The 24,226-nt window shown below is 43.1% G+C and overlaps 2 protein-coding genes across 11 annotated transcripts in view; one reads left to right on the top strand and one right to left on the bottom strand.

Annotated features, from left to right (window-relative positions):
- RARB (retinoic acid receptor beta) overlaps positions 1-15,765 on the top strand; it is a 334,498-nt gene extending 318,733 nt beyond the window's left edge. For 4 of the 7 annotated variants that reach the window (XM_055706733.1, XM_055706735.1, XM_055706734.1 and 1 more), the window contains 4 exons: positions 1,287-1,463; positions 8,870-9,074; positions 10,360-10,518; positions 14,356-15,765. In XM_055706733.1, coding sequence (XP_055562708.1) covers positions 1,287-1,463; positions 8,870-9,074; positions 10,360-10,518; positions 14,356-14,552 — 738 coding nt within the window. In that variant the 3' untranslated portion in view covers positions 14,553-15,765. The remainder of the gene's footprint in view (positions 1-1,286; positions 1,464-8,869; positions 9,075-10,359; positions 10,519-14,355) is intronic. The other 3 variants (XM_005445847.4, XM_005445849.4, XM_027814848.2) reach the window with 1 other exon arrangement.
- Positions 15,766-15,829: 64 nt separating this feature from the next.
- The window catches only part of TOP2B (DNA topoisomerase II beta), a 65,449-nt gene continuing 57,052 nt past the window's right edge, over positions 15,830-24,226 (bottom strand). Inside the window, exons 31-36 of one of the 4 annotated variants that reach the window (XM_055706731.1) lie at positions 23,534-23,741; positions 22,961-23,043; positions 22,540-22,650; positions 17,436-17,552; positions 16,531-16,628; positions 15,830-16,312 (exon numbers count right to left, since the gene is read on the bottom strand). In XM_055706731.1, the coding sequence (XP_055562706.1) occupies positions 16,154-16,312; positions 16,531-16,628; positions 17,436-17,552; positions 22,540-22,650; positions 22,961-23,043; positions 23,534-23,741 (776 nt within the window). In that variant the 3' untranslated portion in view covers positions 15,830-16,153. Of the gene's footprint in view, positions 16,316-16,530; positions 16,629-17,435; positions 17,553-22,539; positions 22,651-22,960; positions 23,044-23,533; positions 23,742-24,226 lie in introns of all 4 variants that reach the window. The other 3 variants (XM_055706732.1, XM_055706729.1, XM_055706730.1) reach the window with 3 other exon arrangements.

The raw sequence follows: 24,226 nt of genomic DNA, 5'->3' as shown, positions 1-24,226 counted from the left end.
GTGAGCCTGTTTTATGGAGATGCCTCTCTTTTTCTTGGTTAGTCGACAAGCTCAGATGAGATGTGGAAGAGAGAAAATTTGCTTTGGGTTTTCCATGGCTGCAGCTCAGCACCTTTTGCAAATTCATTACAGCCTATTTTTATAGGTAAAATTCCTCTTGCAGTGCAGAGGAGACTGCTCGGACAGCGAAGGCAGCTGCAATGCACACTAAACTTGGCGGCTCGTGAAATAGTGGGGGGGACCGTCCTGCTGGCCACGTCCTAAACTGCATTGGATCAGATGCTGGTTAAATGGGAACACGCTGCATGCTAGGGCAGGAGGAGAGGAGCCTTGGGTGTTTTGGAGCTCTGTCACTACTTGTTTCTTGCCACCCCATGGGAATCACGGGTGGATTGGAAATGACTCACGAGGTTTCCCCATGACACCATCTTTTGTTGGGCCAGCATCAAATAGATCACAGCAACTTCTGAGTCAGCTGGTTCTTGGCTGAAATGTTCAACTTTTTCAAGGGTTAACGGGTTATTCTGAAGGTATGAAAACATTAAATTTAATCACAAACTTAACACGAATTTTGCTACACGTCCTAGCAAACTACGGACTTTTCAATTAAGGTACATGAATGTATGGAAACAGTCTCTGAAAAGATGCAGCTGGAATGTCCTTCTAACACTTCAGACAGTAGGGTATATGTGAGATGCACCACCGAATGAGCATATAGCATTCATCAGTGCACATGGTGTTTTTCTTAATGTCATATAAAGAAGTGCTTTTTAAGTCATGGGAGACTGTAGCTTGAGAAAGCTGTAAAACTCTTGCAGAGCCACAGAGCAGATAAATTAAGTAGAACCAATTTGCTAAGACCTTAAGTATGTGAAACTACGTTCCAAATACTGTGCTACTTTTTCCAGATGAGGACCCGATATTCTTGTTCCGCTGTTCATTTATATTTTCTGGAGTACAACTGAAAATTGTCTCTCTCAATGCACTTATTATATAATGGCGAGGAAGAATGATGATAGTGGCATTTGGAAATGTTTAAGTTCATTTGTGTTCCTTGTACAGATGGCCTCTGCCATCATAAGTAACAGAGAAATATCCAAGGAATTTTCAGGCGATTAATCCAAGTTTAAAACCAGCATCGTCCCAACAGCAAGCTGGAGAAAATGCCTGGAATGTTAATAGAAAGTACTTCTGGAAGGAATACTTGGTTGTTGTTTCTTTCCCTTGAAAACCATTTACTGAAAGGGATGTTGTTGGTTTATGGTGCCTTCTGTCTGTCTTTCCAGAACTCCAGTGCAGATCATCGGGTTCGACTGGACCTCGGGCTCTGGGACAAATTCAGTGAACTTGCAACAAAGTGCATTATTAAAATAGTGGAATTTGCAAAGCGATTGCCAGGCTTCACAAGTTTGACCATTGCAGACCAGATAACTCTACTTAAAGCAGCCTGCCTGGATATACTGGTATGTATTTTTAGCACCATTATTATACTACTACTGTGTTTTCTATTCTTCTTTTTACTGTAATCGACAGGGAGAGGGTGTCAAATACTGCCCCGGCCTTACGGTTGCAAAATTGAACTTAGCAGGTAGCCTGGTACAGTCACGAGCAGCACACCTACAGGCATCTCTTATTTTTGATGAGCATCCATTTCAAAATAAGTTATTGTAGTTTGTGGATTTCAGTGTAGTTGCAAGAAGGGCACGTTTTGGTATTGTGGCGCTAACATGAAATATGTGCAACTTTGGAAAAATTTCCTTATTGTTAACACCGAAGAGAGATCTGATTCTCTTTCTGTTCTCCTTCCTCCTCCCTCCAAAATGTAATGCTCTCTCTCTGTAAAGGATACTTAGAAAGACAATCTGCTGTATGACATTTTGGGAACTTGCTGTACCTGTGGTCATGAGGTGGTTTGAGGAACGAAATGCAGATCCTCAGAGTGAGGTTTCTGTAGGTTGTAGAGGGGAAACTGGTGCACCTGGAGCCCGGCAGGCGCAAGCATCCAGCACACAGATCCCCCTCCTCCTTTCACTAGTAGTGCTGCAGGCACCTGTGGAAATGGACGCTGTAATGGACTCGGTACAGGTTTTAGCTAAATGTAATTACTTTTTAAATAGGCAGGCATACAACCTGCAGCAGGGAACTATGCAGGTAGGCTTGGTGTTTTTCCCCAGACCTCGCCTTGTCACTGTGTCAAGGCAAGCTCTCTTCCCTCCCTTTGTCTCGCTCTGTTTCTGTCATGCTGACCTTCAGAGGAGCCCTCTGGGATCTCAGCATTTCTTTATTAAGACCTTAGAGGTCTTTAGGCTTTTAGTGGCAAATATGCTTTTTGTTGTTGGTTGTAGCAGTAACTTTCAGTAAAACAGGCTTTTTTCAATATATTTTAAGTATTTTCTTCAGAGCACAAACCTTCAGGTCTTCATTCAGACAAGCATGGCCAAGAAACCCATTGTAGGGTGCTTACTTTTGGCATGATACAGGAGTTTAAACCAGGGAATTGGAAGTTGAAGTAATTAATCTTGGAATTTCTGCAAGTGCATTGCTTCAAACAGGGTCATGTTGAGGAGGACGTTAACTGCTGTGACCTTTTCCTCTTGTTTTGTCAAAAGCTGTTTTGAAGAATTGCATCTAGAGGACACTGATGAAGGAGGAAGAGGGGTGGGAGAGGGGAAGGGGTATTGTTCTGTGGCCTATAAAAAAGAGAAGGTTGAGGTTGCCCTGCTAAGCTCGAGAGTCGCCTATCGTTGTCGCCTATCGTTGTCCCCTTCGTCCAGGCGCTCATTCAGACTTGGCCATCTCGTCCTTCCTGTGTGTGGTCCCTCCGTGGGGCAGGGCCGTTCATTACCAATTGCGTGCCTGTCATCACCAGCTCTGTCCTAATAAGACAGTTACGTTCCCCTTACACTAACAGGCATACAGTAATTGATAAACACGCATACAGTAATCGAGTGCATTCTGCCAGAGGTACAGGACGGGAACTGCTTTGTGCTTTGCTGTTGTAAACAGTAACGAATGGTTAGTTAATACAGAAACTACCCAAAAACGGTGGGGAGGAGTCAGGATATAGCAAGAATCTGCACTTCCAAACTCTAATCCCAAAACTTCAGCCCTGAAGCTTCCGCCCCTGTTTGTTGCTGCCATGCTGCAAAAAAACATACCCTGACTCTGTAATTGCTCGGGATCCTGCGGGCTCCTGGTGCTCTTTGCTGGGGTGGGTAGTGGGAGCTTACCCCGTGAGCATGCACAGCCCCTGTTGCACGGGGTCCTGCTGGCGGCTGGCGTTGCCAGCATTGGCTGGACAACATCAAGAATTTAGGGGTAGCCTTTCTGTTAGCAGTTTTATCTGAAGTGCCTAGATAAAGGCACTTGGCAGCCTTTGATCCAAGTGACTAAATAAAAGCTTAGTTGCTAGGTTAGAAAAAGAATAATGAAGCAGGTGGTAAATGGTGACTTCATTTCAACTGATTAATGGATAGAAAGGGTCGATTCTTTAATACAATTCACCACTTTTACTTTGTGGCCATGTGGCAGCCTTCAAGCTCTAGTCAGAAACGTTACTGAGACCTGTCATTCCCAATCACCTGCTCATTCTCTTTTTCATTTTTCATGAAGCTGGAGAAGGTGACATATCTGAGCGAGCACAGTGTAGCAAGTGCCATGACTACCCATAGCAGGCATGAGCTGAGGCTTTTCCAAAAACAGGAGCAGATAGGACTCTTTGCGGCAACCACGTCTTAACTTTCTTCCGCGACATTTAGACAAGCTTTATGTGACTATTTTATGTGCTGCTTAAAAAGAAAAAGGGATAATTACCACAAGCACAGTAATGCGCAGTGCGTGCGCTGTCTGTGAAATGCCCATATCCATTAAACCCACATCACCTGCATATAATCAGAATTGCAATGCAGCTCTGTATCTTTATTTAAGTTAAACTTCAGTACTTGGAGCAGTGTTTTAATAGCACATATTTCCCCCTCAGCAAGCTAGTTCTCCTAATTATGAGTGTTTCGAACGTTTTATTTTGTTGTGCATTGAGACGGGGAGTGAACACTGTTCCCCCTCCTGCTGTGCGAGCACCCGCTGCTGGTGTCAGCCTGCAGTCTGCTCTGCAAGCACTGCCGAGCATCGTGTGAGCCTCGCCGGCGTGCACTCCCGGTCCCGCTGCTGTGCAGTCCCCTGGACATGTCCCCAGAGCTGCCGCACATGGGAGGATCAGCATGGGGCTCCCAGCCCAGCCAGGTAGCGTGGCCAGGCTCCCCCCACCACAGGACTCTGGCTTCGCTGTCCACCTGCCCATCAGCACCAGCTATGGGGAGTCTTAAGCATTTGTAGACCCTGCCAAGGGCTTTGCTTGGTTGGTTCCTGTGGCCGTGGGTGCTTAAACCCTCCCTTAAACAGGCTGACAAAGGAAACGGTGCCAGGAGCTTGGTAAACTCTGCTAGGTGTGTGCCAAAGGATTGTTTTATATACAAACAAGCAAAATCTCTGGAAGGGAAATAGCATCAAGCCTCGCAAGACAGCTGAAGGTGCCAGCTGAGGATGGTGGACTTTGTGTCTGCTCTGGTGCCAAAGGTTTCGGGGATAAATATGACTAAAATTCAGTCAGTAGCCCTCGTAAAAGTGAGTGCTTCTGTCTGCTGGTACACTGGCTTGGCAGCAGTCGAGCATCCCCAGCCTTGCCAAGCTCTGAATGTGAAGAGTCCAAAGCCCAGCCTGTCTTAAATCCAGTGGATAAAAACCTGAGAGATCTCTGAATGCTAATCTTTAATAATGTCATTTTTGCTCTCTGTTGTAAAACCCTGCATGTTAATGCTAGGAAGGTATTTGTGTGTGCGAAACAACCCATGCTTATGGGGTATGGCAGCGCTGTGAAGGTTTGTTCATTGTTTAAGGGTTACCTGCTTGGGTTTTTCCTATCAGGAAACTGGCCCAGCCAGCTAAGGCAGCTCGCGTCTAGCAAGAGGGTTTCTTAAAAAAAAAGCCCAGCTTGCCCTAACTAATCAGTTTAAAACGAGTAAGAGTTCTATGGTAGCAACAATTTTGTAAATGCAGCTTTCTGGATGGTTTTGGTTTTTTGCAACCTGTAGGGTTTTTGCTTTGTGCTTTGCAACTGGCTCATAGGAACCCCAGATGCTTTAAGATACAACTATTCCTTAAAACAAAGAATCCTTTAATTGTGGGCAAGATCTTTATTTATGGCTGCAAGTGGCATTTAAGAGCGGAGTGACAACTAAAATACTTGGCTTGGTTACAAAATCTAAACAATGTTGAGGACATTAGGAGTTCAGTTTAAAATGGAGAAAGATACCGTGATTTCTTATTTTGAAGTGCTGACATTTCCCATATGTTCTTCAGTGAATATGAGCTTGAAATCCGCTTTACTTTGACACTGGAAGTTTGCCCAAGAATGGTTTAGCAGCGAATCAGCAATATCCATGGCGTTTTGCAGATCTTGATGAAGGACCCAAATTAAAAAAAAAAAAAAAGAAAAAAACAAAAAAAAAAACCCCAACACACCAAAAACATTTCAAATTATCTGTCTCAGAGTTTAATAACAGCGTGTTGTGGGATAATGTCAAAGGAATGCAGGAGAAACCTGAGACCCGATTGCTGCAGTCAAGCTCAGTGCATCGCGGAGAACGCACGGTTGAGCTGCATCTGCGGCAGTGCCCAGCGGAGCCGCTGCAGGCTCGGCCAGTTGGTGGCTGGCGCAGCATGTGGGTATGAAAACCTGAAGTCTGCCTTTTGCAGAAAGCCGTCCTACCTGCTGCCCAAGCCTACCAGGAGCTAAATTCCACGGGCCCTTTCAGTTTTAGTGATAAATTTTGCAGGGCCCGTAGAGCTTTCCTGTGTGTGCCCGCAGGGGCTCTAGCCCACGCAGCCTAACCCCAAATTCATTCCCAATGAGGATCCAGCCTGGAGGCCTTCCTCTGCGCTAGCCCTGGCGGCGGTGAGCTGGGAGGTCTTTGCTGAGCACCCCTAGCATGCGCCTCCAAACAGAGCGGGTCTTACGGCAGCAGGGGGTGAGCACGGAGAACGTCGCAGCACGGAAGCCAGCAGCCCCTGTTGTGGCAGGAGGCATGCATTCCACCTCTGGGCTCTTCGGGGTGACCACCCCGGGGCACCACAGTCCCTCGGGACCAGGAGTCTCTGGGCAGTGCGGCGCTGGCAGCCAGTATCCAGACTTGTCCTTGGATGGAGGGATACGTATGTGCCAGCCCTGCTTGGGCAGCTGCTGGGGAGGCTGCGGGCAGCCTTCAGAAAACACCACAGCATTGCCCAATTTAGCTCCTAGTCCTGTCAGCTAGTTTGTCGGACTGGGAGTCCTGAGGGTGTGGAGGGAGGAATTGTCATTGCTAAGGCTTTTCAGTTAAAACAGCACTGGAATAAAAGGGGCTGCCTTTCTCCCCAGCTGAGCGAAGGGAAAAATCAGTGCCACTTAAGAAGAGCCTTGTTCCTCCAAAAACTGGAGACCTGACAATCCCAGGCCACGCACCCTCACTGGAAGGCAGCTACAATATGTGCAGGCTTCGAACAGGAAGAGCTGCATTCCAGTTTCTCTTGCGTGCCATTAGAGAAGTAAACCGAGCACCTCTTGGGCTTCTCCATGAACACGCAAAGCTTTCACGCTACGCTTTTCTTGAAAACAACAAACTCTGTGTGTCTCTTCTGCTTTCTATACAATCCTTTTAATGAGTTAAAAACATGACCAACAGAGAACTTCAGGGGAGAGCACTGCTGGTAGTTACTGCCAGCACAGAATATGGTAAATATATTGTCTCTTATTAACGGGGTGCCAGGCCTCATAATGTTAATTTCTGCTAATAATCCTGAAATACACTTTGGTTATTACATAAAACCTTTAGAGTTACCAGCAGCCTTTTAAGATCACTTACATTAGTGAGGAATTTGTGGTCAGCGAAGAATTTGAGTGCCGTGCGTTTGGTTGGTCATTGAGGCAAGTAATTTCAAGAGCTTATTCTAATTCAGGGATAGGGGAAGGATGTGAAACATGCCTGTCCAGCCACATAGGGTCTCTGTGCTTCAGCATATACCCACAATGTGAGATAAGATTATATTGCTGAGACAGAAAACAGTTGAAGAGTCTTCTGCAGAAATAGACCCTGTTAAGTCTCTTAACCAAGGAATTTAAGAAGAGAAAGAAAAGCTTCCCTGTAGGTCTCTAACATGTCATGTCCTCCTGATTCTCCTCCCTGCTTATTTGGAGCAGTGTTGCCAGGCAAAGATGAAAGTGGGAGAACCAAGCCCAGACTGGTCAGCTGCCAAGTGCTGGGGCCTCTGACTCAGAGCTTCGGCAGCTATAGGAATAATTAAAATTCTCCCTGTGCTCACTTATAATCATGTAAATCTTTTTTGTTGAATCTTTAAAACAAAGTAGGATGGCTGTATGGGAAATAAATACAGTCAAGCCCTGAAAAAACGCAGCTGTAGTCTTAGCTCAGCTAATCAGCTAGACTTCTGCAAGGTTTCCTTTTATTTTAGTTTAGGGATAAGCCTTCTCCCACCTCTGATTATTTTAAACATTAAGCATTGAGATATAGATATAGATATATGTAACAGAAATATGTCAACGTGATGGACATCTCTTTGATTTGATCCTTAGGGCAGTGTTGATTAATAGCAGCTGTACAAATGAGCTCGTGCCATACAGAGTCTATCATGGGACACATCCCGGGTTTGCTCCGAGAGGCGAAAGCATTCCTGCGCTCACTCTCCCTGGTCCTGCTGCCACACTGTGACAGCACTCTTGACACCGCGGTTACCCCAGAGGCATTTACTAACAAAATGCAGAGCGTCGTCGGTGTTTTATTCATGTGTTTTGCATTCCTCTGTGTCCAGTTAGAGGTGTGAATCCCATCCTCCTCTCGAACGCTCTTTCATCCAGGGTCAGTGCGGGGTGGCTGCTGGCGAGCAAGCGAACTTGCCAAAAGCAACACCGCCTGGGCTTGTGCGGCGCGGTGGGAAGATGCGCTTTGCACAGGCGGGCAGGGTGCGCACCCTCACCAGCACGGCCCAGGGCTCCCATGGGGGAAGCACCAGAGCCTCCAGGAGGGCTGGTGAGGAGGTGCACAGGAATAACAACAGCCGTAAAAGAAGAAAAGCTGGGCCAGCTCCTCAGGCTGCTGGCCAGGGTGCCAGCCGCCCCGTGCGCGGCTGTGTGGAGGTTCCAAGTTTGATAATCCATTCAGGTGCAGGCTCCCAGGCTGGCAAGACAGGCAGTGCTCCGTGGAGACTGTAACTGCAGCTGTGCTGGTGGAGGGCTGCGCTCGCGCAGGGGTTGCGCTCACGGGGTGGTGTTTCCCTACCTGCTGTCACAGCAGAAAGGCAGGCACCCGCAGGCACAAGTAACTCACGCTTTATGTTCTGCCTCCTTCACCAACGCACGGCTGTTTGCACTCGCTCCCACAAGGTACCACAGAGACACTTGGTCATTACCAAAGACACAACCCAGAAAAGCACTGTCTGCAAAACTGATCCCCAGAGTCAATGAAATACATGCGTGGGCGAGGAGGTGAGATATTTTTATGATCTTGCCTTATGGTAATCTTGGTGACCTAAGTGGTGAGAATTGCATAGAAATTTTGATTACTTCATAACTAGGGGGAAAATTTCTGTTCTTAAATTTCTGTTGTAAAAAATATCCATAGTCAGTGGAGTATATTTATGATGTACCAGAGAATTTTTGTGCTACTAGAACCAAACAACCTGGGGTTTCATTTGAGATTGTTTTGAAGTGACCATGTGCTGCAGTTCCAGACATCATTTGCTGCATCGAGAAAATGCAACAAACCTCTCATGAGTTGAATTCTTCAGATTTGGGTGGGTTTTTTTTTTTGTCCTTCCACAGATCCTTAGAATTTGCACAAGATACACACCAGAACAAGACACCATGACCTTTTCAGATGGCCTTACCCTAAACCGAACTCAGATGCACAACGCCGGATTTGGCCCCCTGACTGATCTCGTGTTCACATTTGCCAACCAGCTCCTGCCTTTGGAAATGGATGATACAGAAACGGGTCTCCTTAGTGCCATCTGCTTAATCTGTGGAGGTACCGTACAGCGTGAACTCAGATGCGTTTGAAAAGGATGCTGAGAACTTCATTTATGTTCTGTTTTGCTTTCCTGTACTAAAACATCTATCTATATATAATAGATATAAATATTATTATGTATGTTATATAAACCACTTAACACTAAAGGTTTATTTTCCACCGGTGATAGCTATTGGTTTTATTATGGATACGTTTTTAATGAATCAAATCATTCTGTCAAGCAACCGAGGCTCTTTGCCGTACAGGATACTTGCTGCATTTTTTATGAGTGGTATATGGGTGGTTACCTGTAAGAATGACCTTTGTTACAGCAAGATGCCCATTACACAGCTTTTACTCAAAATTGCCATGCATATACATGTAGTTACGTTCACACAGAAGTCACTGGTGATAACTTTCTTTGGAAAAAGAATAGATTACATTTTGAAATCGGCATAGTGGCACTAATGACATGATTTGGAGGGGGGGGCGCTGATTACAACTTGAAAGGGGCATTGTCAGGTAAAATCATGGTTTTCAAACACAAAAAGTGAAGTGTCAAGTAATTTCCAAAATCCTCTGTAAATGTATTTTGTTTCAATCACCTAGTCTCTCTCCTCCTCTGCAGAATCTGGACTAGCAACGGCAACACACCTTGTTTAGTTGGGCCCTTTTGTTGAAACACAAACCGGGTGCTACTAACAGAAGGTTTAAGAACAAGAGCTAGTCTTTGTTGACAATGGCCCTTTAGTACAAAATCTTTCCAATTTTGTGTGTGTCTAACCATAACCCATCAAAAGCACTGGTGGTTTCTGAGGTGTCACTGGTATGTGACTGGTGCATCCTGGTTTATGGGTGATGTTTGTTGTCACTCAAGCTCGCACTGCCATCTGCTGATACCTGATGGTAACTCAGTTTATTTTAGTATGGATACAAAAAATAAACTAGCGGTAATCTCTTTGTATACCTAGGTAGCTTATCAATGACACATACAAAATCCATTCTGAAATACTGTTTGCAGCAAGGTGTTTTCCCCTTGGAGAGGGAGGTACAAGAGCAGACTTGTAGTTCTGGACCACTCAAATGACAAACCTTTCCAGCCGCCAAGGAGAGACGAGTCTAAGTTTCAGAAAGCCATGGTTTAGCCGCTTCCTGTGGAATACCCACTCCAGAGTGTGGGTCATAAGTGAAAAGATGAAATTCATGGAGTTCTAATCAAGAACATGGAGGAGCTTCTGTGATTTGGAGTTTGTAAAAAGAAATACTTATTTAAAACCATGAGTGATATGATACTTTTCTACAGATCGCCAGGACCTTGAAGAACCAATGAAAGTGGATAAGCTTCAGGAACCACTGCTTGAAGCACTGAAAATTTACATCCGAAAGAGACGACCCAACAAGCCTCATATGTTCCCAAAGATCTTAATGAAAATCACAGATCTTCGTAGCATCAGTGCGAAAGGTACGGTGTCTCCCCCTAATTCAGCAAGAGTGTCAGTGTTCGGTTTCAGAGGAAACTGGCCTAGAGACCGGCGTTGTTATTTTTTTAATGTGTCTAAGAAACATCCTTGTGACCTTCCTCTTCCCTTCTTTATGTGTTTAAATCGGTTCTATTTTAAACATACATGGCGCTACATTCTTCATGCAACTTACAGTGAAAATGACGTCTTAGGTATAAGTGCGGTAGCAAATCATTAGCGTGAACTCTGTCAGTGATTTTAAAACAAGATAAAACCTCGAATTAAACCTTTGTTGAAGTTTACAAGGGGGTGCAAGTCAACGTCTATTTTGTATCCCTAATGGCTTCCAAAACCAGTCTGTTTACAGACAGCGGGAAAGGCTGGCACATCCCAAATTCCCCTAAACTGTGGTCTGGTGTACTTTAGAACGGATTAGATCCAGGATTTTGGAGATTCGGCACCTCTAATCCAAACTAACCATGCTTATAGGTGGATCAGTTTTAACATTTTATGTGGGCTTGTATGTGACCGATCACGTGAAACACACAGTCTAAGAGCTGTCACATAAATTCTCTGAAGCAGGGGGGTGGCTGAAGGCTTTCATTTAATCAGGCTCCCCCCAGGGCGGGCTGGGTGGCTGTTCTGGGCATAGAGCGGACAGTCCGTGGTGTGGCAGGGCGCTGGCATCGCCACACACCCTGTGCTGTGGCTTCGAAGGTGGCTGTGCTCCTTTTGTTTGTGTACCCCTCTCTCTCCCCAAGACGCAATTTCAGACGCGTCCAGCAGTTTCATGTACGTCCACCTCCAGACTGCTGGGGAGCTGTCCTGGAGATGTACCAGCCTGACTACAGGGAGTCTAAAGAATTGCAGCCGGTTCTTATTTTTCACAGTGGTTGATGCAGTTCCACTTTCTTACTGTGCTTACTCAGCCACAGGTTTGCTACCCCTGCTAGACAAGCAAGCACATGAGCTTGTACGTACAGGTGCCTATGTAGGTAGAGATTGGATTTCTGCTTTTAAAAAAATTACTGATTTCATTTGACGTGGTTTTTGACAAGACTTCAGGGGGGCAGCAGTCAGATCACTCAAATAGATACGCTTGCTTTACATTAAAACCTGAACTGTTACACTTTAAATAATATATAAGTTAAAAGATCAAGCTATAGCTATGTTTATATAAAGAAGTGAGCTATTTAATTGGATTGATTAGTACCAAAAGAATAACTTAGAAAGCGCCAGAGCGGGAAGCAAAGGTATCCTAAAAGGACCCACTTAGCAGGTTATCTAAAGCTTGCGTTTACCCTCAAGTAAAGCAGGCTCCATCCAACTGAAACCGCCAAATAAACTTAGAGCAGTACTGAGCTATAAAAATATTTAGGGGAGCTTTTTCGTTCTACTGTTCTTGCTTGTGGGAAATCCATTGCACTTTCCCGCTGCTTTGCCAGAGCCCTCCAGCTCCTCAGGAACACGGCTCTGTCTTTATGTTCAGTCACAAGAAAGGATTCTCCTCTCCATTCTGACATAAGTATTTAACTTTAATTATATCATTAATGTTTTATGGTAGAACTAAATCATACAAAGGACTGGTGATGTCCTGGAGGAGGGTGTGTGTGTCTTGAGTTTCATTTGAAAGACGTACATTAGAAGATAATGACTTTTGATGGTACATGATCGCTGAAAGCAATTACCAAAGCAAGCATGACCCGAAACGGCCGAGTCTAGTGTCTCCTCGCACTAGAGTTCCTTATACACCGATGTTCCTCTGTGACATCAGAAGTATCGTAATGAAGAATTAAGCATGCGTGGGACTAAAGCAAGAGACTGTCTTCTGAGTTCTCTCGTCCCACCATTAAATTGGAAGTTTGCAAGACCTGAAAAATTACTGTGGCTTTACAGCAGTTACTACGTAACCAACAAAACCACCTGGCAGTCCGACCGAGTACTCCGCAACAGCAGAAGGCGGGTGTGGAACACGGCCAGATTCAGTTCGTCAGCTCTGGCTGCAGATGGTTTTCAGAGAAGCTCTCAGCATAATTCTGCATTAATTTCTTTCCGATTAGGAAGCTTGCCCCTTTGCTCCTCACAGTTACTTAAGAGAGTTTTTAATCAACATTCACTTGGAAAAAGTTGGTCATTGCCTTTGTAGATGATTTTTTGAAGCTCCACAGCTAAGGCATGAACATAAGTGCTCCCTTACAGTCTGGGGTTACCGCTGCGGCTGACAACGAGCTCTCTCCAGCACGTACGTTGCAGCAGCACAGATAAGTGGAATATATCCAGAGGTTCTCTCTGGAATAGTTAATCAGTAACCAGACTATTTTCCCTTTAATTTTGTTGGCTCCTCTTGCCTCCCTTCATGTTTAAAAAGCACAGGCTCTTGTTATGCTATGCAACGTGTTAGACCAGGTATTTGAATGCTGATGTTTACGGCTATAAATTGCCTGATGTCCTGAAAAGAAAAATCTTTTTCCCCCATCAGCAGCAAAACGTGTAAAGCACATTCATGCCTCAGTGTGGAACAGAACCTTTACTGTATATCCTCACTTTACTCGAGACGTAATTCCAAGATGCTGCTGTCGAGGCCTTTCTGAACGTGGCTTGTCTGTCACTGCGAGCAGCAGCAGTGTAGAGCGACAGCAGCAGCTGAACCCTCCTGCTTTACAGACCAGGCTGTTCCCAATTAACAGCCCTTTTTTTTTCACTGAGAGTTTTGTCCATCCAGCATTCAAGAATTCCTGTCTGTAGTAACTTACTAATCCCTCAGCAGTTCCCTCAGCATTAACTGCCCGGCGTCAGGCAGGGTCTTGGCTGATTTTTAAACGCAGGCTTCTGCGCCGCTGCGGCCCGGCGTCTTAAGGACAGAGCTTCCTGGGAGCACCGAGCCGATGGCGCACACAAGTTACAGGTGAACTGCGCGGGGGCTGCCTCTTCAGGCAGCTGTCCCCGTAAGCCTGTCCTGGCCAGGAAACCTTAACACGCCTTAGGAGCAACAGGCGCTGTTGTCTGCCTTTGTGATTTATGTTCTTTCTTTTAAACTAATATTAGTTGTTGGTGCACAGTCTGAGTAACCAGGATTTATGTAGTACTTTTGTTTAATCCTATGCATACTAGCCTGCAAAACCACGTCTGCGTAAAAATACCTGTTGTTACATTTGCCAAAGACGAACACCGAACAGTTCAGTTAAGTCACCTGTAAACACTGTCAGTGCTTCTGTGTACTTTTGTGGTTAATTAGCACAAGCAAAGAAGCCTGAACGCTACAGGACACTTTACAAAAAAAGTATCTTTTTGCCTGAATTTTTTGTATAAAACAACGGTTTGTTAAATTCCGAATCTTATTTCACAGTTTTCTATACGGGAAAGAATGTTCTGACTTAAATCGCTGCAGTTCTCTTCCAGGATTCACCTCACCTATTTAACAGAAATTGGCCAGAATTTTTGTCATTCTAGTCTTTGCAGATACCGCGTACAGATTAAAAACTGTAAAGTATATTCCAATTTATAAGCACATCTATGTGGGAACAGTTTAGTTTAACTTTTCAGTATAATTTAAAGCTGTTTTGGTTCCTTCCCTGAAAAGCAGCAGTTCATCCCATTTACCTGTGCTGTAATATCAGGCGCTATGTCATGATTTTAAATGAGTTAAGGAGTACCCATCTAACTCCCCCTTCTTGTATGACCGAAGTCGTTCCCTTCTTCCACACAAAACCACGTACAGAAGGAGCCGTCACATCTGTTACAATAACATACCCTGAAATTGCTACTGATGATGCTAAAAAAAAAAAAGGAAATTTTACAAACGGTACTAATAGAAAGGCCCTCTTGTTTTCTTTTTAAAGGTGCAGAACGTGTCATTACATTGAAAATGGAAATTCCTGGATCCATGCCACCTCTTATCCAGGAAATGTTGGAGAACTCTGAAGGACATGAACCACTGACACCAACCTCAAATGGAAATACTGCAGAACACAGTCCTAGTATCTCACCTAGTTCAGTGGATAACAGCAGTGTCAGTCAATCCCCTATGGTGGAGTAAGACATTTTCCAGCTACTTCAGACATTCCTAATACCTTATGTACAGGAATGAAAAGCAAGAAAAACATTTTTACTGCTGCTTAGTTTCTGGACTTAATATATATCTATATATGTGTATATATATAGATAAAAACTCAACAAGGACCAAGAAATTTTCATATGTATCGATATATACTCCTTGCTGTTTAAACTCTTAAAACTAGAAAATGCAAACTTTTGAAACTCTAAATCAGCCATTTCATGCAAAAAATAGTTAAGCTTCTGTTTTCTCCTCTGAACATTCAAGATTGCATGGTGACGAGACAGATCTCAAACTTTTAAATTCTGGTTGCATTTCTGATGACTTTGTACATACAAATGTATGGCTGTGCTTTCCATACTGGATGTTTGGTGCTTTCCTTTTGTCTCTCATACCTAAAGCGATCAAGACACCAACCATTCGAAACGGACTACCGTACACGTCCAGAAAAGGAAGTTTAAAGGACCGTCTGGTTTAGTTTAATATGAAAACTTGTCTCGGATGCCCTCAGTTCGCATCTCCTTCCTTGTAAAAAGTATACAAAAGTTCACTGCGCTGGCAGAAAAGACATCAGCATTAACTGCCAGATCAGTTATTCAGATGTCAGTTGTTCCACTGTTAATGTCACTTTAAAATTTAAAGAAGTGGTTTCTTACCGGGCTGGTGACCTAGCTACACAATTAACTACCCATTTCTCCAGCAACGCTAGCCTCCAAGGCAGAAACACTTTTCAGTGTTACCATGTTTTTGTTTACTTGTTCACAAGCCATTAGGGAAACTTCATGGGATGATAACCAGCAGACTCATTTACAGCATTCCAGTCGGTGAGTCTAGGGTATTTCCTTAAGAAGCAACTGCCAGGAGTTAGCTGGGTTATCTGGCCTTCCAGGTGCTAGGGAAGTACAGCTAGGACTTCCAGAAACACAAGGAGAGAATCTGCCTTCTTGGCCTTGTTAAATCACCATGAAGCAGAGTGAAAACTGTGGTAGAATGGTTAACAGATTTAAAGTGTCAGTTTCTTAGGTTTCATTTAAAGCACTAGTGGATTTTTTTTTATATATTCTAGCAAGTCTGTGATGTACTTTCACTGGCTCTGTTTGTACATTGAGATTGTTTAACAATGCTTTCTATGTTCATATACTGTTTACCTTTTTCCATGGAGTCTCCTGGCAAAGAATAAAATATATTTATTTTAAAAAAAAAAAACCAACAGCTCGTGTAGTAGTAGTCCCTCCAGTCCACATTTTACACACACACGATAATTTTCCATTTTTTAATGTTTAAACTTCATTTCAAAAGGCAGGTTTGCTGTTTGCAACCATGACAATTAAAATGTGCTTTAGCACAGCTGTCTAGAACATCTCTACAAGCCAGTCAGACAAATACATGACATTTCAATGAGTAAAAAAGAGCATAAAACTGTAGGTGTAAGAACAAAATGTTAAAATGCCTACACACAATAATAAAAACCATCAATTACATTATCACATAAAATAAGTCAAATGTACAAAAGTTTGCGACAGAAGGGACAAAAGGACAACACAAGATATTTGTTGGAAAAGATTTGCGTGCTCTTTGGGCACTTAATTAAACATATCAAAATCATCATCTTCATCAGACTCTGCAAAATATTTAACTTCTTTTCTAGCCCGGCCTGTCCGTGGCTTTGGGGCAGTTTCGGAGGCAAAGCCTGACTGAAAGATTTCCACATCAGAATCCTGGTCAAAAGCAGCCTTCTTGGACTTCTTTAGAAAAGAAAAGACAAATCAGTTGTAACGCTTTGTACGTTTTTCCCTTTCAATACTCAGAATTGAAAGAAGCCTCCTCTAACGTCTAATTTCTAAATGCACCTAAACCCCAAATACCGTATTAGCAACCTGTAATAAGAACGTGTACCTTTACGTGGGGTAATCCATTAGGGTCTTTTTTACAAAGAGAAAGGAGCAGAGATGGAACTGACCTTGCTCGGTGTTGATTTAGGCGTTTTCTTCCCAGGGTTGTATTCACCTTCATTTTCTGAACTGGATGCTTTCCTTTTCTTTGCCCCTCTACCCTTTCCTAGGTGAGAGATTATGATTTAACTTTGTTTTCCTTTTTTTTTTTTAAAAAAAAAAATAAATAATTAAACTCCAGACTTCAGCAAACTGAAAAAAAGCCCTAGCAAAATTACTTTAGTACATCTACGTACGAAACTTCAAATTTAGTTCCCAACCCAAGCTTCTTCACAACAGCAGTAAAATAGGAAGTTGCCGTCGGCCCCAGCAAGTCAAGCTGTCCGTTCAAGATGGGGACAGACTCGGTTAGATCAGTGACTGCCAGACTCCTGAGGTACCGCAGGTCCCTGGTCGCCCTCCGTACTGATTACACACCGTTACTTCACCTTTACTGCTTAGTACGTTTAGCGTTGACCCGAGCTATCGACGCTGGCACATCCCTTACAGACTGCTCAGATTACACCGCTTGGTGGGCCGTGTGTTGGGAGGGCTGAGAACTCGGATACCAAAGAATTGGATTAAAAAGCCAGAAATAACTACTTACTGGAATGACTAACATAGTTTTACTGTCTTGCAAAAAGCTGAGATCAAACAAACTGATGAACAAAAGAAGGGGGTGGGGGTGGGGGGCAGAGCTATTAAATACATTTCCAACAGTGAAGGTCAGATAAAAAGTTCACGCATTGATTGTCAAGAAAAGTAAGTACACTCTATTTGTCACGGAAGAGGCTCACGGCTGAGTAATCTGCTAGTGATTAATCTACTAATAAATCAATGTGGTTCTAATTTTAGAGACCCTAGTTCCCATTCCTTATACAAACGATTGTGAAGCTGCGTTACGCAGAGCAGGTGTGGACACTGAAACGCTTACCTTTGGGTGCTGCCGTCTTCTTTGGAATGCCGAATTCTGAATCTGAGTCAGAGTTTATAATTTCCACCTTCTTGGCCTTGGAAGCTCTTTTAGGTTTAGGGGGCACATCTAGTTTTGCTGTTAGGATTAGAGATATTAAATATGTTAAATTCTTATATTGGTTAGAAGTATTAAATTTTATGAGATTCTCCAATTACAGCACAAATGACAGATTTTAAACCAAGATCAGCCGTTTCAGCACTTGGGGAAAATATACTTCAGCTTTTACGCTAAAACTGCGTGGAATACACGGGAGGTTTCCTTTGCCATACTTTTGAGATACATCAGTGCATTCGGTAAGTTCCAGTGGTTTTGATTAAATGCGTTTTCATCTTTTTGAGCACAAAACCGGTTACTGCTAACTTACAAGCAGCAACTTACTATAAACACGTTTGGATACACCACAGTGTTTACAGACAGAGCTTGCCGCTTGTGACATTTCTGCCTTCAGTGGTACAACGGCAGGACCACCTTCCCTATGATTACGACAGGCGTTTGAGAGACTGTGCACCTGAGTCTGTGACATTTTCTGGCAATCTCAGTGAAAAGGAACTTCAGAAAAAGCAGAAAGGACAGGAAGGGGACATACCTGTGGATTTCATACAGAATGTCAATTATTGCTACGCAGCTAGGCTTGCCACCTTTAAAGAGACAAATCACTGGTATGTTCTCATAATAGGTGACCAGGGATAGAATCACAGAATCATTTAGGTTGGAAAAGATCCTTAAGGTCATCGGATAATGTGTTCTGTATGTTGACAGACAAGTGAGTCCTCTGCAGAAACCTTGAGATACGCTACTGACCTACACTCCATCAGGTACACATACCTCAAAGATGACGAGATACAGGTAAGAAAGCTCCAGATACCAGGAATGTGGACATTTGTGAGAACTCAAGCTTTCATTTATGGCATTACTAGGCAAACGTGTTCGGACAACAAGAGAGTGTCTCCGCAAACTTTTTGGCTATGATGCTTTCAACTGCTACCCACTGGTGAGTCGCTGCACAAAGACAGTTACGTCTTTCCTGCTTTTCCGCTTTCCAGTTTTTCTGCTAGGTAATCCGGGTATCAGGTCCTGACAGTACAAGAACTAAAGCATCGTGGATAGGGAAAAAAATGGCGTTGGCTGTGGCAGCATTTCAGATAAGACTTGGGGAGGGAAGCAACGATGCTTAGGATGGAAGTCAGGAACCATATTTGAAAGCAACTTGAAACGGGTCTCTCTAGGTATCTCAGCTAGGAAAAACCAGCTGTATTGGCGTAAAGTAAAACTAAGTAAGCCACAAAGACTACCAGTAAGCCTGGAAAAAAGTACATCACAACTGAAAGCAGATGGAATACTTTCTAGAAGCATCGCCAACAGTCAGTAGCTAGTTATCAGTAAAGGCAGTAGTACCTGAAGGCACATTTTAGGTCCCATAAAGTCCTTCATACAGGAAAAAGCTTTGCCAGCGTAAGAAACTTAGACTAGGGGGCAGGGAAGGGAAAGATTCAGAAGTTTCATCAACTTGAAGATGACAAGCAGAAATTGCGACCAAGAGAATCTTAGTAGAAGAGATCCGTTTTAGATGTAGGCGACATTCAGCACCAGGAGCTGAGGTTTTAGACAATCCTCTTACAGAACCGTACAGTTCCTGATGCTGTTAACGGAAAAGTGGCACACCAGGCAGAAGCCAAGTATGCTCCATTGACAAGTACTACCCAGCACATACATCATGAGATGTAACTATCTTCGTCTGGCCCCAAGTCCTTGAATTTGTCAACTGATGTTAGAAAAGGGGCAGACTTCTCACTGACAAACAAGGAACGGACACAACGTAACTGGGGAATGAAAGGGAAGGATGACACGCCACCACAAACACTACACTTGTTCTCCCCTTGAAACAGAGCCTGTCAACACAGGTCAGCTCCTGTGAAGCCTGCCTGTAGAACACCAAGTCCAAGGGTCAGCAAACCTCTTGTTACTAAAGCAAGTGTCCGTGGCTTCCAGAACGTGCAATTCCCTCTGCACTAACTCTGGCGAGATTCTCAGCTGCTACCTTAGATTACAGACCTAATGACTGCACAAGTGGGAAGGATCTCTGACAGCAACTAGACTGCCATCGGCTCAGCCAAGCTCTCCACTAGGTACCATGGCGTGAAATGGAAGTCTGCAGCGGGGTCAATGTGCACAGGCTCTCAACAAGTTCAAGTTTTTGGTCGAAAGTCCAGAAATGGTATCAGTCCTACAGCTGATGCGAAGGGTATGCCCCACTGCTAGAATCTCAACATCTGGGCTGTTCGAGGTGAGCAGCTGCTTATAACCGAAGAGCAAGACTGCTTTTCAGATTTCCCTTAGGCTTAGTATAAAGCACTGGAACCACAGACCTCTCAAATAGTGCATGGAAAGCAAGCTGAGCAGTCTCTTGATCCTCTGTAGTGAACACCAGAAGTCAAGAGATTTCATCTCAAATTGGTCTTAGTCTGAAAAGAAGCTGAACTTGTACCTATTCCTTTATTTCTCACTGGAGAAGTGGATGTGGCTGTACAGACAGCAAGGCTAGAGAACAGATCGTTCTTCAGTTTCAGCTTTCTGTCCTTACAAATCCGAGCTCTGGAGTCCCAGAAAAATCAAACAACAATTGTTTCAGCCACACAATAGTCAGTCCCAGTGTGAGGATGAGCGGCCGGAACCAGAAAACAGGTTTTGAAGGGGCTGCTGATACAGGGCATGCAGCTGGACTTAGAATCAAGGAGACTACTCAAAGGATACCAGATGAGCAATGAACTAAGCATGCTAAGTTATCACTGCACTGTCAAAAACCATGTCATGATGCTGTGGTCATGTCTAAGCTGGGCAAAGAAGAGATGAAAACTGGCGAAAGCAACCTGTCCTATTGGCATGCACTGAGAGGGAGACTGTCCCTAAGGCTACTCTGAAGGCAAAAATTTAACTTTTACTTGAAAGAGAGCCTGTTTATACCTATTTTGTGAGTGTAAAGGTTAATGACATACTGAGAAACAGATCACAGCTGTATTGCAAGGTTTCAAGTTAGGTTAACAACAACTCATCGCATCCAGGCCTTCAAAAAACAGAGAGGGAGAAAGAGATCGAACGTTAAATTGCATCCATGCCTGGCTACTGCATACCCAGTTCTCTCTTGTATTACTGCAGTACAGAAGTTTAACATAAAAGACTATTCTATTAGAGATCAGCTATTCCTGTAAACAATCTTCATTTATTGTATTATAGAAAATTACTAGCTGAAAGTGTTTGAGAAGCATTCAGACGTTCGCTGATTCAAACAGTTTACAAATTAGATCAGACACAATGCAGCAAGAAAGAGATTAGAAACAGGGAAGCAGTGGGGGAGAGGATGAAAAGATGCTACAGTTCACTGGTACCTAATAGATAACACAAGATTTTTTTCTTCTCATTTTTAAAAGAGTAAGTTAACTACTGTAACTGGCTGCTTTCTTGCAGATTTCCTTGAGATATCTTTTTTGAGGAAGAATTAATACATTAAGCTCAGCTGCAAATTGGTCAAAAGATGGTTTAAAAAGCAAAGGCCACAGTACCACAGGAAAAAAAATGCTTTTGGAGGAGAGAAGATCGAGCAGCAAGAAAAAAGGAAATTATCTGAAAGACATACGGGAAGAAAGGCAAAGATCCGAAAGCAACAAAATCCCCTGTCTATCATAAGTTAAGAACTGTATTTTATAACCTATTTTAACTACTATTAGGTAAGAAAAAACATAATTTTCACCATTAATTATGGCAAGTGTCTAGCATAGTTTTTAACACACATTTAGAAAAATGTGCAAGTCTTTCTCTTAAAAGTAGCACTAACAACAGATGAACCAGTATTCCCCAAAGTACACAGAGGGGAAAAAAAACCCACCTTCTTCCTACAAATACCCGAGCTCAACCATAGAAGCAAATCCAAATAATAAACACGCTCTTCTCGGAATTGTCCATAATTCCACAATATAAGAATCTGCAAGATATCAGTTCTAAAAGCCTGACTAATAGCTGAAAGTATTTACACCTCTGAAGTTTGAGGAGAGCCTTTTCATCCTCCGTTTCAAGAAGAAAAACAACTGTGCCAAGTGGAACGTACTGTGACAGTTTACTGTGCTGGTTTTGGCTGGGATAGAGTTAATTTTCTTCTTAGCAGCTAGCGTGGGGCTATGTTTTAGATTTGTGCTGGAAACTGTTGGTAATACAGGGATGTTCTCCTGATTGCCGAGCAGTGCTCACACAGAGCCAAGGGCTTTTCTGCTCCTCACCCCACCCCACCAGTGAGTAGGTTGAGGGTGCACAAGAAATTGGGAGGGGACACAGCCAGGACAGCTGACCCACGGGATATTCCATACCATATGACATCATGCTCAGCAATACAAAGCTGAGGGAAGAAGGAAGGGGGACATTTGGAGTGTTGGTGTTTGTCTTCCCACGTAACCGTTAACTGCGATGGGGCGCCACTCTCCTGGCTATGGCCGAACACCAGCCTGCCCATGGGAAGCGGTGAATGAATTCCTCGTTTTGCTTTGCTTGTGTGTGCGGCTTTTGCTTTGCCTACTGAGCTGTCTTTACCTCAGCCCATGGGTTTTCTCACTTTTATTCTTCCGATTCTCTCCCCCATCCCACTGCAGGGGAGTGAGCGAGCAGCTGCACGGCGCTTAGTTGCTGGCTGGGGTTAAACCACAACATCTACTTAGGAGGTAAATATTTCCCAGGGATTCCTCCGTTGCACTTTCTCTCCTTCCTTCTAAAGTAAGTTAGATCTTCAACCCCAAGGTCATCTTGTTTCACTTGTTCACCAAGGGTAAAAACCTCCCATTAGTTAAACTAATCAAAGGCTGAACACCAGCTGCATATGTGGAAAGTATTAAGTTTTGACACTACAGTAACCAGTGGAATGAAAGACATTAAGGAGCTGGAAGAAGTTCACACGCTATGCTGAATTCCACTAAGTTCAAAATAAACAAATTCAGTTTCCACTCTGAAGATGTGAAGAGCAAAGGTGGAGAAGACAAGTTTTAAATAAATGGATTGGCTTACAGAACAATCCCATACATACCCTTTTTAGCAGCCACTGTTTTACTTGGAATTTTCTCTGTTTGTTTTGGGGCAAAAGATGATGAAAAAACAGGAGCAGAATCCTCTTCATCACTGTCCAATTTTGTTGTATCTACAATCACAGAGTATGTTTAGAATAAGATTCATTCATCACTGCACATTTTACATCAATATTAATAACAGTCAAAATTAATCTCAAAAAAGTGCTTCCGATACTATAGCTAGGCTACAGACATTTATCTATGATACAACAAGCTTTGTTCCACTACAGACCAGAACCTCCTTCCCCTTTCCCCTTTAGAGATCTGGACATCATTCGTCTATAACATCACTGTGTGAAATTTGTGTATACCACATAAGCTCTCCAATATATTCCATGACAGTTGCTGTGAGATTAAATAGCTCAGTGAAAACAAGCTCACCATCATCTGTCTTCTGAGAGTAAGATGGAAAAGAGAAGATGTTCCCAAAATCTTGATTTTTCTTGTCTTGAGATGTTTTCCTACTTCCAAACAGGAAACAGACATTATGAGTTGCATAAACTACATACTGAAATATGCAGACGTTACAATATCCATATGAGATTAAATTCCTGGTTTAGCACTACCGAGTATTTCTAGCACTTCTGTATAATGCTTGCAGCAGTCAAACCCCTAACATCACAAATCAGTTGTGAACTTCAGGCATTTACAATTAACAGAATTACACTTTTTCCAATAGTTCTGTAAACCAGACTGGCACAACATGGAAAATGGAGAATCTTAAAAAAACATGCAGTGAACAGACGATATTACTGACAGTGCACCATAATTTGGCAAATCAAGTTTACCTCTGCATAGGTCAATTGCAAGGCTGAGGTAATATGCTTTAATTCCTCCCCAGGAATTTATTTTGCATGTAGGGTAATAACGAGTTGATATTTCTCAGTTTTGTTCAGAGACATCTGCACTCAAAAATTTATTAGTAATGAAATACTGCTGAGTTATAGTACTTACTCTGGAGACTGCTTTGATTTGGTTGGGGAGAAGTCATATTCATCTTTTTCTAAACTGTCTGAGGGAACAAACTCATCCTCTCTGTCATTTGTAACTGGAGAGGCTTTTACTTTGAGCTCATCCAAATCATTATTGTTGTTGGCATCATCATCATCATCGGCATCATCTTCTTCTTCTGAGAAGTCAAAAGTATACTTGGGCCTCTCAGCTAAAAAAAACAAACACAACACAACAACAACAACAAAAAAAAAATCACGTAACTATACATTTCAAGATAGTTGCTTATGTTAACACATAAATAAAATGGAAGTCACCAAACAATCCCTGTCTCAGAGTATACAAGACTAAAGACTGGGGGAAAAGAAACTTGTTTGAGCCCGGAAGAATAAAGGGACATCATTAAAAGTCTTACCAAACATCTCACACCACTTGTGGTTTGCTCAGATACCTTCAGCTAATGACATTATGGAGACATCACTGGGTAAGTACTTTCAAGGAATGAGAATCCTTCACTTACAATTGGAAGTTTTTTTGAGTCTATCATTTGAATATTCTTCCTCATCAACTGCTTGAAAAATTAATCAACAGTTTTTCAGACAAAACTGTGTTTTTCTTAAACTATCAATTATTTATGTATTTTCCAAACTTTCAGTCTCCTATATTTTTGCTTTTCATGGGCTGTTCAGACTTTTT

The sequence above is a fragment of the Falco cherrug genome, chromosome 4 (assembly GCF_023634085.1).
Source record: "Falco cherrug isolate bFalChe1 chromosome 4, bFalChe1.pri, whole genome shotgun sequence".
Classification (NCBI taxonomy): Eukaryota; Metazoa; Chordata; class Aves; order Falconiformes; family Falconidae; genus Falco; species Falco cherrug.
Note: the sequence above shows the minus strand (reverse complement) of the source record. Positions and strands in the feature narration are given on the sequence as shown.